The sequence below is a fragment of the Thunnus thynnus genome, chromosome 3 (genome assembly GCF_963924715.1).
Source record: "Thunnus thynnus chromosome 3, fThuThy2.1, whole genome shotgun sequence".
NCBI lineage: Eukaryota > Metazoa > Chordata > Actinopteri > Scombriformes > Scombridae > Thunnus > Thunnus thynnus.
Genome location: NC_089519.1, coordinates 3,026,231 through 3,043,798, shown reverse-complemented (window position 1 = coordinate 3,043,798; position 17,568 = coordinate 3,026,231). Strand labels below are relative to the sequence as shown.

At 39.0% G+C, this 17,568-nt stretch overlaps 3 protein-coding genes across 5 annotated transcripts in view; 1 reads left to right on the top strand and 2 right to left on the bottom strand.

Moving 5' to 3' along the window:
* Positions 1 to 397: 397 nt before the first annotated feature.
* On the top strand, positions 398 to 2,169 carry LOC137174977 (lysozyme g-like). The gene is made up of 5 exons (XM_067580556.1): positions 398 to 958; positions 1,243 to 1,320; positions 1,464 to 1,678; positions 1,774 to 1,924; positions 2,019 to 2,169. Exons 1-5 carry the CDS (start codon positions 955 to 957, stop codon positions 2,150 to 2,152), a joined length of 582 nt encoding a protein of 193 aa, XP_067436657.1. The 5' UTR covers positions 398 to 954; the 3' UTR covers positions 2,153 to 2,169.
* A 102-nt stretch (positions 2,170 to 2,271) lies between these two features.
* On the bottom strand, positions 2,272 to 10,518 carry LOC137174969 (zinc finger protein Gfi-1b-like). 2 transcript variants are annotated; one of them, XM_067580532.1, is made up of 7 exons: positions 10,168 to 10,518; positions 5,980 to 6,110; positions 5,795 to 5,861; positions 5,278 to 5,507; positions 4,441 to 4,563; positions 4,119 to 4,284; positions 2,272 to 3,268 (listed from the first exon to the last, which is right to left on the bottom strand). In XM_067580532.1, the coding sequence occupies exons 2-7, from the start codon at positions 6,061 to 6,063 to the stop codon at positions 3,090 to 3,092; spliced, it is 849 nt and encodes a 282-aa protein (XP_067436633.1). In that variant the 5' UTR covers positions 6,064 to 6,110; positions 10,168 to 10,518; the 3' UTR covers positions 2,272 to 3,089. The 2 variants fall into 2 exon arrangements, with proteins under 2 accessions (XP_067436633.1, XP_067436644.1); XM_067580543.1 differs by lacking the exon at positions 10,168 to 10,518 and adding an exon at positions 9,302 to 9,457.
* Positions 10,519 to 12,514: 1,996 nt separating this feature from the next.
* evi5l (ecotropic viral integration site 5 like) overlaps positions 12,515 to 17,568 on the bottom strand; it is a 43,137-nt gene continuing 38,083 nt past the window's right edge. For both annotated transcript variants that reach the window (XM_067580512.1, XM_067580521.1), the window contains one exon: positions 12,515 to 17,481. In XM_067580512.1, coding sequence (XP_067436613.1) covers positions 17,164 to 17,481 — 318 coding nt within the window. In that variant the 3' untranslated portion in view covers positions 12,515 to 17,163. The remainder of the gene's footprint in view (positions 17,482 to 17,568) is intronic.

Here is a 17,568-nt window from a genome sequence, read left to right as displayed (position 1 = left end):
AACTGCTTTCAAAAATCATGAAGTGTGTCACCAGTCTGTGTCAAAGCTATACTTCTGCAATCCAGCGGCTCCCAACCAGGTAGATAAACCTGAGAGGCTGCGAGATTATGAAAATGAAAGGAGAGCAGTGTGTGTAGTTCCTGCAGAAATTTGTCAGGAAGGAGACCAACAAGAGATTCCTGCAGTATGCTGAGGGGGCTGAGGTGGACTGGGAGAAAATCCAGATGAAGATAAGAGATAGAGTTGTCTAAATGTTTAGGGGACTTCTCTCTAAAACGTGTGTGTGTGTGTGTTGAACACTTGTGTAAGCTTTTGGTCACGCCCTGTATTGTGTTGTTTTCCTTCTGGCTCTTTTTTTTTTTTTTTTTTTACTTCTGTGTACAACCGCTGGTTTAATTCGTGTATGTGTTGTTAAGCGTCCATGATGGTGTATCTCCCTCTTGTTATGGCCACTTGAATCAGGTCATATGCAGAATACTTCTTCCGTGTGAAATTGAAAAACTCAAGTTCAAAGTTCAAAACTAGTGAAATGTTATTCAGTCTGAAAGTGAATCAAAATCAGCATGAATATTGTCGTTGATGATAAAAGAGTGAGTTTTCAGTACCTGCTCTGTGAAATATCAGTGAGTAAAAAACGAACAGATGCAGAATTATGTGCTTTATTATTTTCAAATCTGTGTTAATGACACGAAGAGTCCCGGTGTCTGCTACTGTCAGTGAGGGCAATTTCCTGTTAATCAGCTGATTTGCCGTTAAGTTCTCCTATTTCTTCACGGGCGAACCAGTCAGACTTGCTCCATAACGAACTTTGCAGGGGGAAATAGAATACGCAACACGAACATTTAAATACAGCCACCCCTGCATGTTCGCACCACAAGGCAGACGGAGGGACACCGTGTTGCAGCTTTCACATTCCAGTTTTCGAGAGGATCATCAGAAGAGCAAAAAGCAAAAATGGGTGAGAGATTGTGTTGTTTTTACTGTGGAAGGAACTTGACTTTGAGCCGTGAACACACACAGGGAACAATAGTATTCCTCAGACTTCTAAAACAAGCCTAGACTGTGCCTGTTTTTTTACTTCTCTTTTTAGATTTGTGTTTTTGTAGCTGCTGTAGTGTCATGCTGTATACACACACACACACACTACTATGGCTCTTGTTTGTAAGGATGTGTGGGATATGCAACTGTTAAGTCCCTTCAAGAGTAAAAATAATTTCATATTATTAATATGAACATTTGTAGGTTATGGAGACATCATGCGTGTTGAAACTACTGGTGCTTCAGAGAAAACAGCCCGGAAGGACAAGCTGGATTACACAGGTAAACGTCTCTGCAGTAGAGAAACACAGGAGCTGATTTGATCAAGAAATTGTAGAAATGTAATGAAGCCTTCATCTAAGTTTAATAGAAATAGATGCATTTGTTGCACTGAGGTCATATTCCTGTTTGATTTCTCTGTAAAGGTGTGAAGGCGTCACACACCATGGCAGAGACTGATCAGGGCCGAATGAAAAAGTACAAGTCCATCATCAGCACAGTGGGAGACAAATATGGAATCGATCCTGCTGTTATTGCTGGCATCATCTCCAGAGAGTCCAGGGCTGGAAATGTGCTGCATGATGGCTGGGGAGACTATGACCCAAAAAGAGGAGCGTATAACGCCTGGGGACTGATGCAGGTTTTTAACAAATACTACTGTTTTACTCTTAGTAGAGTCTCACATTACAATACAATAACAACAATGTTCATCCTGTTTTATTCTCATTTCTGTAGGTTGATGTCAATCCTAGCGGAGGTGGACACACTGCACGGGGCGCGTGGGACAGTGAGGAACATCTCTGCCAAGGCACAGAGATCTTGATTTATTTCATCGAACGGATCCAAAAGAAGTTTCCTGCCTGGAGCCCGGAGCAGCAGCTGAAAGGTTTGTTTGACTGAAACAGTAGATTCTCACGTGCACCGAATGGTTTCACACTTTTTTCCCCCGTTTGTTGTCATTTGTACTTTTGTCTTTGCAGGAGGGATAGCATCCTACAATATGGGAGACGGAAACGTCCGTACCATTGAAAGAATGGATGTCGGCTCATCAGGTGGAGACTACTCCAGTGATGTTGTTGCCAGATCTCAGTGGTACAAAAACAATTTTTTTTAAAAGCTGAAGCTGTCCACAACAAAATTCTCCTCAAGATCTCCTTCAAATCATGAAGAAAACACTGCAATGAGTGTAATTTGTCAAAACTTAAGGTGAATAAACATAATACAAAGCAAAAACACAAATGATGTATCTGTTTATTGGACTCAGTGTGAACTCTCACTGTGATAAGAAAAGTTAAAAGTGATATTTTTGTAGCTTTGTGTACTGAACTACAACTGCTTTTCAGAGATCATCTTATAATACTGATGCAGCACCACATTCATTCTACCAATTTGTTTCAAATGCTTTCAAAAATCATGTAGTGTGTCACCAGTTTGTGTCAAAGCTACACTTCTGCAATCCAGCGGCTCCCAACCAGGTAGGGGTGTCGCAAGATAAACCTGAGACGCCGCGAGATTATGAAGAGGAAAGGAAAGCAGAACAGGCAAATTTCCAACTGGTGACAGGCGGTTACAAGTGAACATGTCTTAATTTTAAGAGTAAAAATGGTTGGGAACCACTGGTTTAGTCTGTTTACTGTAAAGGGAAAGTGAAAGTGAAATCTCAGTTTCACTAACTTTGGAGTTGACCTTCACATAATCACAGTTCTGCTGAGGATATGGACAGACCATATGAGAAAGATAAGCACATTTCCCTGAAAATTCACACTTTTTATAAGCTGAATTCACTGGCACTGGTTAATTTTCTAATGCTGACAATATGCCAATGTTTATTATCATCAAGGGTCATGAAATAATATCCTGTGAGCAGGGTAAGAACAGTTTTCTTCCCTCAGTGTCCTAAAGGATAAATCTAAAATATAAACTATTATAGCTTTGGATGTAATACTGTATTTTACTTGGTCATAAGGACAACACAGTCAGCAGCTTTACAGTATGTCCTCAAAGTGCTTTCTCTGAAAAAGGCTGCGGATGTTGACTCGGCTGTATGAAAGTCAGCGGTAGGTGCAGTGGCGCTCCTGGTGCTGCCGCAGGTCCACTTTGTGCTGGAAGCTGTAGAAGCAGTGAGGGCAGCGGTAGGGCCGGTCGTCCTTGTGTTTACGGCTGTGGGTGATGAGGTTGGAACTCTGGCTGAACGCCTTCCCACATATCTGACACACGTGGGGTTTTTCCCCTGATACACAAACACAGCAGACGTTAATACACAGGTTGATCAAACTGTACTGAATAAACAGACGCTACTCTTTTTGAAAGTTTGCTCAGCTGGTCACCTTATGCAGTTATTGACAAGAGGAATATTTCTGTGTGTCAAGTAATCAAGTCAATTATATACTTAATCATAATTGAATATATTACCTTATTTAATTCAGTTGCATAGTTATGTTTTCCCTCAATTTTGCTGCAACACAAGATTACTTTTTTATTAGATTTGATTAATTGATTTCTAACTTTGTCTTTAAAATGTCAAAACTGTGAAAATGTCCACCACTAGAGTCCAAGAGCCCAAGGTGACATCTATTGTTTATGTCCAACCAACAACCAAAACCCAAAGATATTCAGAGGCCTTTTTGCATAAAAAAGGAATAGTTAGACATTTCTTGAAATATGCATATTTGCTTTCAAGCTGAGAGTTAGATGACAAGATCAATTTCACTATTATATCTGAATGTTAAATATGAGGCTACAGACATTTAGCTTAGCTTAGCATAAAGACTGGAAGCAGGAGGAAACAGCTAGCCTGGTTCTGTCTAAAGATAACAAAATTCACTCAAGAGTTCTACAGACATTTAGCTTAGCTTAGCATAAAGACGAAGCAGGAGGAAACAGCTAGCCAGCTTGGCCAGTTGCAGTGACAAGACAAGAAATAATCTCACATAACTTTTTCACACTTTGCTTTTTGTACAGATTAAACACACAAGAAACAATGTGCTATTTGTCTGTAACAATGTCCATGGAAATTAAATGGCAAAATGAATGTTGGACTTTCATATATCCAAACAATCAAAGGGCATACAGAAACCCACCGGTGTGTATGAAGGTGTGTTTCTTCATGTCAGACTTCTGGTGGAACCTTTTGCCGCAGTACTGGCAGGGATACGGCCGGGTGTCTGAATGTATAAGCAGATGAGTGGAGAGCGTGGAGGAGCGCTTGAACACTTTTCCGCACACAGAACATCCAAACGTCCTCTCCTAAAAACAACAGCACCGTGATTATGACATTATTCTATCTGCATGTAGGTTTTTAGCTTCAGAGACTGTGTGTTGCAACACATATGTGCACAAAACTGACCATTGTCCAAGCTGAAAATAAGATATTTCCATATAAAAAAAAGGTGTGATACTGACCTTGCCCCTGCATGTTGACTGCTCAGTACTTCTCCTGCTGGACTTGATGTGTGCTGGTGACAGTGGTGCCCTGCTTGCATGACTCTTGATGTGTGTCTTTAAACTTGACATACATGAAAATAGCTGCAAAGATGAGAGGAACATCATTTTAGACTTCAGGAGAGGGAAAAGTGGGAAACTACTTCTTGAAATTGCAGGAAAACCAGTTGAAAATGTGAAAAGCAGTGTTTCCAAAATCCTTATGATTTAGCATCAGCTCTTATGTTTTTTTGTGGAAGCTCAAAAAGTTTGTTGTCACAAGGGAAGCTATGGTGTGATTTAACACATATCAGGTATGGAAAGCACCTGAATTTATCATAATTTTGTCATGACTGCATCTAAAATTACTGACCTCCTGTTGCTCTCCTCAGTTTATAAAGTTTGGCTTCACTGAAAGGATCTGAACATCACTAGAAATGATTTTCACGCAGCATCTCCTGTTTTTGAGGACATTTCCTCTTGCAGTTTTCTTGTACAATCACTGATACTTGAATTTCAAACCTTTTGTGCACTTTAAGGTATATTTTGTTTTTGTGGATCTTTTATATCTACAATATTTTGTGTATTTTAATGAGTTTTATTCAGGTAATGGTTTTATTAGTATGCTGTGTTGGAATGTTGTCCTGTTTGTCTGTCACAGTGTTTGTTAATAGCAATAAAGTTAAACTCAGGTTGTATCTTCTAGACTCCCTTTTCAATTTAGCAATTTTCTTGAGAACTAATAAGTGAGATTGTGTCTTAATTGTGCAGAGTTGTGTTGTTGTGAGTGTAATTTAATGTAATAGAGTGATGCCATACTTTGCTACAGAGTGGACACTCTTGCCTCAGAGTGCTGATCTTTGAGCTTTTGGTCTCCCTGAGGACCGGAGGGTGCTGTGTCAAGTCTCCCAGTCCCACTGACAGTTTGTCTGGATATCCTGAGCTCACATGAGGTTTGGACCATTGTGCTGGTGTGGGAGATCCGGCTTTTTCAAAGGGACTTAGAGTATTTGGGTTGACAGGACTGCAGGGCTCAGCAGATCTACAGACTAAGAGGAAAGACAGACAGGTAAGTTGACTGTCTGAAACTCTGGATTTATAAACTTTAAAATAATCTAATATTTAACATCAGATCATCAAAATTGTTTGAATAATTGTATAATGCCTTACAAAATTGTCAAACAATAAACAAAACAGGGTTTATTCTGTGCCCTGTTGCCTGCTGTAAATCATTTTATTATTTAAGGTTATCTACAGAAGTTTCAGTTTTCTGTGATTAGAGACATCTTGTGATAAAAGGCTATTTAAACAAACATGAAATCTCTCTGTCACCCACCGTAAGATTTGGGATTGAATGGCTGAAGGTCCTCGTTTCCAGCGTGTTTGGCAGCAGGAGGATAGAGCTGCAATGATGTAATGGACACTATGTTAATATCTGACGTTTCTGCTGTGGAGTACCCCAGGGATGTATCCCAGGACCCCGTCTTGTTTTTTGTTTTTTTTTAGCTGGCTGAACCTTACCGTGGTTGATCCAGGGTCAGGGCTTCCCTCTGCAGGCCGAAGGTGGTGTAGCCCTCCTCGCTTCACCAAGAAAGAACGAGGCATCGCTCAGGAGGGAGGAAGACCAGTTCTACGCTCGAAATCAAAAGAATCTAGAGCACAAAACAAACAAAATGACACAAAGAAACAAAGTGTTGATGATACCAGTCACACCCACATTTTTCTCATTTGAAATCTTATTGGTTGCATATTTATACAAATTATGAACAAGAAACCAGTGGAAATGAGTTTTTCTCTGCAATATTAATAGTTTATACACACTGCCTTTAATTACATATACAATGTAATCAAAGGCAAGTACTGACATGATGGACCAAAAGGTTACATGAGGTATTTGTGTTGTCCAGAAGAGGGCAGCAGAACTGCACATTCAAACGTTTGCTCCCTGCTTGACTCTCTGTACACTGTGTATTAACATATACTGATGAGATGCCACAAAGAAAAACATATTGTATTGTCACAATATTAATTACAATGTGATTGATTATGATTACAGCTGTTTCTTAATGTAAAAACCTTTCACTTTTTCCACATTTTGGTGTTATAAATGATTTAACATTAAAGTTGTATTTTGCAACCAGTCTTTACATGACATATATAGATATATAATACCAAATGAAAGAAATATAAAGTTTACCCAAAGATGTCATAAAACACCTAGAGACTCATCCTGAATTCATTCTAGCGTTGTTTTGGTTTATTATTTTCTGTGTTTTGTTAATTTGTTGTCGAGCTGAAAGTTGAATCTTTGTCATGCAGGATCCAGACAAGGTTTTCTTTCATGGACCTGTGTTTTGCTCTGATCATTATTTCCTGTTTTTGGAGATTTTTTTTGTTTGTTTTTAATCTTTGGGGGTATTTTTGCCTTTATTTGACAGTTGAAAGTGAAAAAAGAGACAGGAAACATGTGTAGAGAAAGAGGTCTGACATGTAACACTGGTCCCTAAGTTTGACCAGTCTGCAGCCTCTGAGGAGCTCCTGGCATTTAAATCAGAGAGGTCAGTTTTTGTCGTATCAGCCCAAAGAATCTTTTTCTTCTCATTCAATTGTTTTGATGCCTTTTTGTCAGGACTGGCTTACTTGACAATAAAGGCCTGATTGGTCTGATGGCACACTGCAAGTGGGAAATCTAATTGAATCTGACATTTGGACCTAAATGTCCTTCAGACCTGGTTTGTGATAACGTGACATGTGAAACGTCATGTCATATGACAATTGCAACTATATCACTTACTGCAACACATTTCAAGACTTAGTGATAGCACTTCACTAAACGTGACGCTGCAACTAACACCTCAGTGTTAGCTGCTGCATCACTTTTAGACCATAGACCATAGACCATAGACCACACAGACAGAAGACTAGGTCCATGTATGAAACACTAAAGTGCTTTTCAGTTGAAACTACTGGTGTAACTTCATCTTTCAGTCAGTGATTCAGTCTGTCAGCGACTGACATTCACATTTATGGGGCTGGTCCCTGCAGTCCAGCCAAAAAAGGTGATGTGAATGTTGCATGTTTAAAAAGTATTTAAAATAACAATAAAACTATTGTTTAAGGAGCTTAATATATAAACAAGAAGTTGCTGTAAATGTTTTGAAACAGAGGGTACATATTTAAGACCCAACCCTGTCTTTATCTCCTCTCACCTCTGTAGAAAAGGAAACAGTTGATCAGCAGTGCACGAGAGATCAGATCGTTCACTTGCATGACATAATAAACTACTCAGAAAATAAAAGGCTTGCACGGTGTGCAGATAGAAGTTTTCTGTAGGTGACAGGCAAGAATGTCTAAATGCTCTAACATGATCCATAAACACTGATGTGAGGACATATAAGATATAATTGTCTCAACTGTTCCAATTGGTTTTAGATATTCTTATCTATGTTACATGTGTAAGGTTGCCTGTATGCCCTAAACTATGTATCCTCTGGCAACACAGACAAGATAACAACTATCTTCTCTTTATTATAAACAAAACATACCGTAGCTCAACTTTGGAAATCAGTTGACTGAACGAGTCGACAACTCTGGCGTGATGGTTGTTGAACTCTCTTCCTCTTGAAAAGCTTATGTTTATGATTAAGGGAAACTTTCTAGCTTTGACAGAAATCTGTTGAAGCCCTTTTCCCTTAAATTATATTTGCTGATGCCATAATGGATGGACTTTTAAACACATTTTAAGTCACTAATTTCACTAATTTATTGAGCTACTTCTTCAGATGTTTAGTATTCCATCTGTTTTGGTAGTGTATATTGGTACTGTTTAGCAGGATGATAATATGGATCTGAGCAGTAAATATAAACTATGAATATAGCCTTGATGTGGTCTGTGGGTACTTGATCACCTCCCTGATGGAGGCCTGTCACACTCAGTATGATGAAAACAGGACATCCAATAATGAGATTTTTCTACGTCACAATCTGAATGCACTTTTAATTTTTTCACTAATTTCAAACATTTTTAAGAATGTGTTTATTATTGGATTTGTCGTATTCATGTGTATGTAGGTAACAAAAAAAATCCTATAAAATAAAACTATAAAATGTGGAAAAACAGCAACTTTTTGAAATGTGCAGCCTGTTTACACCTGGAATTAACGTGCGTCTCTACGGGCATCTGGGGTGACCACTTGTGATTAGATCTCACTTCCCCGCTATATATGCAAATAAACACGTACATCATTTCCGTTCGCAAAGACCAAATATGTTGTTGTTTTGAACCGGCGCTCTGACCGGGTCCGTGTCCAAAGCTGTGTTGTTTGATAACAAGATAAACAAATATACAATGAGCCCCTCACGAAAATCAAACGCCCTACTGTCCTACTGATTTGCTGTAGCACCGCATCTGAACATATATATAACAAAATATATAGAGTTATATGCAGCGATCTCCCCGCAGCTGCGTCTTTCCATTGAGAGACGTTGTGCGCATTTACGCACGAGGCACAGCAGCATAACTTCATTGATTATTTAAATCTACAGACTCGCCGACATGATCTAATGTTAATTAATTTTCTGTGTTCGTCTCCACATGCAAAAGGTCAGTTGTAGTTATCAACTTGACAGCACAGAGGAAACTATCCAGCAACGTTTAGCTTCTTTTAGACAGACAAACGAAAAACAACTTATGTTCTGGTTTTGGTTTGATTCCAACTCCAATTGCCAATTTGAATACGAAAACGGGTTAGAGGACCGGGAAAACAGGAAAAATGGGAGGTGGATTACGTTTTTAAAAAAAAAATCACACGAAAACAGAAAAACAAAATAATGCATTATTTACCCTGTTATCAAACAAGTTGAACACAGCTTTGGAAGGTTCACGGACCAGGAAGCAGCGACCCACTAGTCTGCAGGACTATAGAGGACGTCAGTTGAGTAGGGGGTCCGTCAGTGTGGCCCAGGACACATTTACATACACCCTGCTTGAAGACAGAAGAAAGTGGCCACATGCGAGCCAGACCACCCCCGAATGTGGTTTGAGCAATCGGATCTCAATGCGTCTTGGGTGTGTTCACACCTGTATCAAAGCTGTCCACTTGTGATCATATCACTAGAAATGTGAACAGGGCCTATTGTTTACAGGAGAGCAAGTGTGTTAAAATTGACACGTCTTGCTTTTGCTTTCGTTGTCTTCTGCTTTAGTAACACGTATTTCATTAACAAACTTTAATTCATGTTTTTAGTCTTTAGTTCGTGTTTATGAGCTCTGATATTCACTATAAGACGACATAATAAAGAACCGACTCACATTAAAAAAAAATCATTTTACAGGCTTTTATGTGCATTTTTTTCCGTTAAGACTGAAACAAAAAGAAAGATCCACATGGTCATATGGAGTTAATTACAAAACTAGGTGATTATCATTTGAATTAATAAAAAGTAGATTTGTTGAATAAAGATAATTACTTCTACTATTACTAATTCAGCACAACTTGTCTGGCCTACTTTTGTTATCTGCCTACGTTTGTAAAAAAAAGTTAGGCTCAAGGATAAAACTGCATCTGTCAAACAGCCCAAAATGGGTTTTTTTTTTGTCATCATGTTAAAAGCAAAAGATACACATCATCAAAAGTAACCCCAAGAACTGTAGTACCTCTCCTTTCAATAGAAACATGAAATTTCAGATATAGATATGCAAATACTTACCAGATATCACGCTCTATCAGTGCTTCTTGACGTCACACAGACACACTTTACACTAATAGTTTAACTGAGACAAGAGTCTAATATCAAGTTAGGCAGGACAATGTGAAGTCAGTCTATCACATGTGAGGTCAGTCATCAGTCTGAGCAGGCTTATGAGCCGTTGGTTGATGTTCTCTGCAGGTTGATGAGAGAAGACACGGACGAGGAAGTGTTTCAGCTTTGACACCTCTGAGCCGACACTAAACCACACTGCTTCCTCACAAACCCAAACACAGCAGCACACTCGCAGCACCCTCCTTTTTTTTAAAAACTTTTTTAGATTGTATTAGATTGTAGATTTGTTGCAGGGGTGCATTAAGTAAACACAACATCAGATTAATGTAGGTAGACCAAAAAAAATAAGCTGATGCGAGAGGAAGAGGTTGGACAACTGTGAAAATTCTTCAGAAAGTGTTGACACACTATGTTGACACAGTTGCATTACAAAATACACCATTGAGGTCAAATTTAACAGAAGCTGGCTGATGCAACACTCGAGGCCCTTCTATAATATTCAATAGAAATGTGGAGTGCATTAATGAGAAAGAAACATCAAGAGGAAATGTGAACACATGTATGTCTGGTTGATACATTTGAGAAACCTGTGATTTTAACTTGTGTTCTCCTCACTTCACTCTTCAGCTGCCATAAATACTAGAGCACCACATATATATATCTGTGGCTGAAAATAGTCCCTAAAAAAAGCACTATTTATTTCTGTTTGAAGCAAACCTGTGACGGTAACCAGCTCTTTCAAGAAATAACCTTAAAAAAAGAAAAGAAACTATATATTTGTGCCCTGTTTTAAAAATATATGTCTCCAGTAGGAGTGAAGGGGCTTGGGGTAGGGTAGGGACATCAGAAAGCATTTGGTTTTTGGTCTTTTATTGGGATTTGTTGAGAATAAGAAAAATATTGTTTAATTCTGGCTTCATTCTTAAATGTTGTTGTGCTTGTGTAATAACAAATACGTTTTCATTTTTGTCTCTCGTGAACCTCAAGCTCTGACAACAATCAAAACTGACGTCATGGAGGATTTTATACCAAAGATTCTGTGATATCAAGAAAGAAATGCACGTGAACTCATTTTAAAGGTGCAGAGTGTAAGATTTAGTGGCATCTAGCAGAACGGACTTGGCAGAAATGGGATATAATATTCATAAGTATGTTTTAATTAGTGTATAATCACATGAAAATACAAATTGTTGCATGAGCCCTTTATAGCCCGCCATGTTGTTTCTACAGTAGCCCAGAATGGACTAACCACTGGCTCTAGAGAGGGCCTTTCATGTTTTTTGCGAGTTTCACGACCACCATAGGTTCTCCCACACGTTTTGAAGGGGAAATGTTGGTTGCAGTTGGTTGCAATCTGCAACCTCACTGCTAGATGCTACTAAATCCTACACACTGGTCCTTTAAAACTGCTGCTGTCCTAACAAAAGACTCTTGAAGGACGGAGAAGGCCAGAGAGTTGATGCATATGGGCGCAAATGTTATTTATATTTATGTTTATTTTTGTCAAACCTACAATATTTCCTCGATTTCCAGCGGTTGATGAAACCATGCTCTTCTGAAGCAGTTATTTGTAAATCCTTAACTAAGTTTGTGTGTAAAGACTTTCCTAGTAACTGCTAGCTAGTTTACTAGTTAGCTAGTGATTCACTAGCAATGGACTATGAACAGGAAGTCACTGCATCACAGTAATTGCCAGAAATAATAATTTTTAGGAGGCAATCTATATGTTAGACTCATCAGCTAATCCTTTGTAAATGTAGGTGGTTTATTTATATACTCAAACATTGAGAAATGCCTGTAGTGTATCATTCAAGTATACTCATCTAACCACGGCTAGTTAGCTATGTTAGTTATTTAGTCTGATGTCACATTTTGTTATTTATGTAAAACGCAATATACATATTTTTTCTACATATTTTTACATCAGTTAAACATAATTTTAATTGTCTACTTCATGTTTTAATATTCTTTTTCTCAAGCTAAGCAAGGTAACGTTAGCTTTATCAGTTAGCTCAGTTAGCTTTGAAACAGTTATACCTGACAACTACTGGGTGTAAATATTTAGTAACTACGTAAGAGCTATCTTCTGTGGTGTAACCAGTTTTAATTTAATGATGCACAAATCCACGTATAAGTTTGAACTTATGAACAAAAGGGGGAACCGGCTCCAGTTGAACATAGACCCTAATGAAAGACGGGCAAAATCCATGAAATGCATCAATAATTGCACCTGAGAAGCTTCAAGTTAATATAATCACCCATTTATAAAAAAAACAACACAAACACAATCGGGCCTTTGCAAAGGTGCAATGTCAAAGTTTATTTTGTATCATTCATAGGATACAGAACACTGAAATGTATTTTTTCCCCATCATACTGGATTTTATATAATCTTTACTGTCATTTAATATATTTGACAACAACATCAGTTGAACTGTAAGAGAGAAGGAGAGAGGGTGGACAAGGTTCCTGGGTATGATGCTGTGGATATCAAACAGCCGTCACATACAGCACACCAATAAGAAATCCTACATCAGACTAATCAGGATGAACACTGTCTGTAAGGAGAAACTCTCTTTGTTTTGCATTGAATCGTCTAATTTCCCCTTTAAAATCAGGGAAAACGTGACTGGGCGTTCCAGTTTGAAGATGACGAATCTGGAGCTACAGTACACAACGTGATCTCATTTTAATCCACGCAAAATTCACTTTAAATGACACGACTGTTGATGAATGAAGGGCTGTAGTGGCTGACTTGTCGATGAAACCCTCGTTAAACATACATGAGGTCATATAGCCTAGTGTGTAAATCTACCTACTTTTATGGCACGTTATGATGTTTAATCATTATCGTCTCATGTAATGCTGTTAGCAGGAGGAAACAAAGTACTGATGGCAATCATAAAAATAATACTAAAGGATGAGAGCTAGTACCATATTCAAAAGTAATTTACAAACATATCAAAATGTTTCGTCACAGTAGATAGAGTTTTATTTAGACAGTGGTGAGAACAGAGCACCATCACTGAACAGCAGTGTACAGATGTGTTAATGTGTTGACGGACACTGAGCACTGATCTGGGTTCAGATTAGGGTTCATTTTGGAAAGGACACTGAAACCTTAGTCTTGAACGAAAGCTCTCTACAATTAGTATATGCATTTTAACTTTTTTTTGACTGAAACATTAAAGTTATAATCCTTAAGATTACAGCTGTGATAGATTTGGCAACACCTGTGGTCACTGGTGGTAATGGCAAGTACCTTTTAAATAATTCAGCTCCAAGAGTTCGGTTTGAAACATACTTTTTTGTTACTCTCAGAAATGCAACAGAAGAGGAGCAACGTGTGCATACTGTATGTTTACAGCGCAGCCAAACAAATACTGGGCTGAGAGGATTTATCACCACATTATGTTTTAATAAAAGAAGACAGTAGTCAAGAGTGTTTTCTGCCACGTTAACACTGAACTCATGTTCCAATGTTTGTCTGGTGCATCACGTGAGAAGCTTGCATACACCGACTTAAGTCTTCTGCATTTATCTTTTCCTGTAAGTACACTGAATCTCACAAGAGAAAGGCCGACCCTGAACGCTAACTACAAAAACTATTGTATAGCAGCTACAGAACGCTAATGCTTTGAATGGCTGCCAGCCATAAATATGATCAAACATGGTGTTTTATATAAAATAATACAAATCTTAAGGATTATAACTTTAAGACCAGATATGACCCAAAGCAAATGGATCTATGGACCTAAATCTGAGTCTACAGTCTGTACATGCTAAGAACAAGAAGGAACTCAACTGAAACCATCCATACAATTCTTATTTAGTCTGACAACATCTGAACACTGAATCCAGTGAACAGATTTCAGTTGTCACACCCACCAATGACCACTAAAAAGCTGTTATTTGCAATAGTATGGTGGACAAACCAACATCCTCTTTAGCTTTTTGATGGCCATTACTGGAAGACCCAATTTCCTTTTTTCTTAGATGGCAGCAATAATTCTCTCCTTTACCATAGTTTCATTTGTACCACACAAACATGTTAGCATCGTGAAGCAGAAAGTGGGCCTTTAGAGAATTTAGAGAAAATCTTCTGACATCAGTCCGAAGAATAATGAAGCTCAATACGAAGTCAGGATGGATAATCAAATCCCTTCTGAAGAACTAAACAGAATAAGCAGAAATGATCCTGCCATGAGTCCATAAATCCACAACATCCCTCACTAAGAGAGTTTCTCTGTCTCTGTAGTGCAAAAAGCAGATCGCTGCTCTGTACATACGACACCCTGTTTGATAAACTATACACACTCGTCATCTTCTGTCTTCACTGACAGTGTTACAGCTTTAAATCTTATATACTTTTGTCTCCTGTTGCACTGTATATCTCATATTTCCCCACACATTTACACCCTTTTTTCTAAACAGAATATATTAATGTTTGATATGTAAAATATTTTCCACCCACACACTCCAGCTATGACAACAGCCTTTTTGTTTGCACCTTTACAATATGAACTACTCCCTCCACTCTCATCGGCCCACATGCTGCAGTCTGAGCTGTCAAAAAAGTGATGTGCACATGAACTGGTGACTCCAGATCAGCACTGGTAACCTGGATCTCTTTACTTGTATGGGAAACTGATAACCAAAAGGAATAGTTTGACATTTTGGGAAACACGCTTATTTGCTTGGATGAGAAGATCGATACCGCTGTCACACTTGTCTGTTAACTATGAAGGTAGCAGCCGGTTAGCTTAGCTTAGCATAAAGAATGGAAACAGGGGAGGAAAGTGAACGTGACTCTGGTCCAAAGTAACAAAATCCATCTATCTGTTAAGTTTTATCTTGTTTGTTTAAAGCAAAAAAAAAAGTCAAGGGTTTTAGCTGCTACAGCCTTACTTGGTCTCATATGATCAATAGCTTATGGCAGCTAACGTTAGAAAACTTATGCTAGATATTGATATGTAACTGACATTAGTGACTCTTTTCAACTTGTCCCAGTGTTTTAACATTTACCCTTTTATGCTAACTTCTGGCTTTAAACCGTACAAAAACTGAAGTGTAAAAACAAGCTGGGGTTTAATGTGCTGGACTTTTTCTTGGCTGTGTTGCCTGGCTAACCTTAGCCTCCTTGCTAAGCTAACTGTCTGAGTGGTTTAAAAGAAGTACATTGAACGGTAAACCTCTGTTTATTTAGTTTTTACTTATGGTTGTCTTTGTAATTATTTATGTTTAGCATTTGCACTTTAAGGTATGTTGATTTTATCTTTTATATTTGCGATACTTTTTACGTATATGATGCTTTTATTATTAGCACGTGGTGTTGAATGTCCTGTTGCACAATGAGCTCACCAGGGCCAGTTCCTATCCTCAAATTCCTAACTCTCAAGAGAGCAAATAAATGCATTTCATAAAATGTCGAACTCTTTCCTTTAACTCACACACATCCACGCACACACACACACACACACACACACACACAGATAATGTTTGGTTTTGAAGGAAAATTAATTGTTTCCATCATTGCTAAATGTTGAGAAGCTCCAGGGAGAAATAAAGTTAAGCTGCTCAGTTTTCAAATCGGATCAGTCTGCACAGTAGTAACCTAATCTACAGCAGTGTTAACGGGAGGTTTGCGTGTCTTCACCTCACAAAAGATTAAAAAATTGAAAAACAAAACAGAAAGAAGAAAATGGAAGTAGTAAATGCAAAATCATAGCAGCACATTTTCTGTCGCTGAAACACTCTCAGTCTCACAGTAAACCTGTAACAGACGACAGCCTCTCAGGGCTCTTAGTTGGCACAAAGGACGGTGGGAACTCAACCGATGTGGAAAGTTTGGCCTCTGTCGGTACCTCTACACTCATATAGTTTCATATAGATATATCAAAAATAAAAAAAATATCAAAATAAATTACAACATATAAATAATTTTAAAAAACAAAAACATAAGATTTGGCAACATTTAGTTTCTTCCTTCCTTTTTTTGTGGGTTACGGTGAATATGTTCTGACATGAGCTGCTGTATTAACTTTGCTTGCCTTTTTTTGTCATCTGCAAGCCACAGACACAGACAACACACATATTTAGTATGTTAAAATGTTCATGATTCATTTAGGAATGCCATCTTGTGATATCCCTACAGTTTGATACTGACGTGTACAATATTCCTACACTTCACCTCTCCTACTCGTACTCATCGTCTTTTAAAAATTTTTTTTTTTTTTTTTTTTTTTTGAGAGGTTAATGGATGGCTGATAAAACTTTTTTTCTGAAGGCAGTGAAGATGGATGTGTGTCTTCCTCGTGAGAGGCATAAAAAGGGAAAAGAGAAAGAAAGATGTATTTGACTCTGAACCAATCGGGGAATGAGAGTTATTACGGGTAGACAGAGCATACAGTGTTTCAAGTGTCTACTACTCAGTTTATAGGGACAAGGAAGAGTTATTCTCTGTCTGTCTACCCATCTTTCACTTCGCCACGGTCACAAATTCAGGTCCAGTGGTCGATCTCGAGCAGCGAGCAGCAACAGTCTTGCTGGTCCGGTTTATCAGTCCATTTAGATTATCTTTGTGTGTGTTGGGATGGATATGTATCATGACGGACAGTTTCTGGCGCAGTTACACGTGGGTAAAAGGAGAGAGGCTTTACAATGACCTCGTTGTCAGGGAAACACGGGGTCGGACAGTGTAGGGGGAAAAAGGTGTTGGAGACAGTAACGGGAGCGGAGACAACAGGTCGTGATGATCAGAAGAGGTCCAATCAATGCCACTATGTCTGCATCAAGTAAAAGGTAAACACTGGAAAAGCCGAGTGGGAGGACTGGATTGGATAATACAGTTCCAGTTTACAGGAGCGGGAGTCCAGTCCTGTAGAGTTCCAGCGTCTCTTTAGGGTCAAAAATCCATCATATTCTTTGCACCTCCTCCGGGTCTCAGTTATCCAGCCCCTCTGCACACACCATGCTGCCGTACAGCTGCTGTGGGTCCGGGTGTGTCCGCACTCGCTCCTCCGCCTCGCTGTCTGTGCTGCCCTCGCTGTCGAGGCGGGCGGACGGGTGACACTGGCCGGACAGGGAGGGGTAAAGGGCGTTGGGAGGCAGCGGGCTGGGGAGGAGGTCGTCGTCTGAGCTCAGGTAGTCCCCCTCAGCGGAGGTAGGGCTGGCCAGACAGAGATCCTGGTAGTTGGTGCTTCCGCCTCCACCGCTGACCCTGGAGCTGGGGGTCGCCTTCTGCCCCCGCAACTCCCTGATCTGAATAAAGAGAAGACGTTTTATTCAGTGAGTTGGTTGGTTTTGTCAGTATTTCAGTGGTATATACAGTATTTAATTCTGCTGACA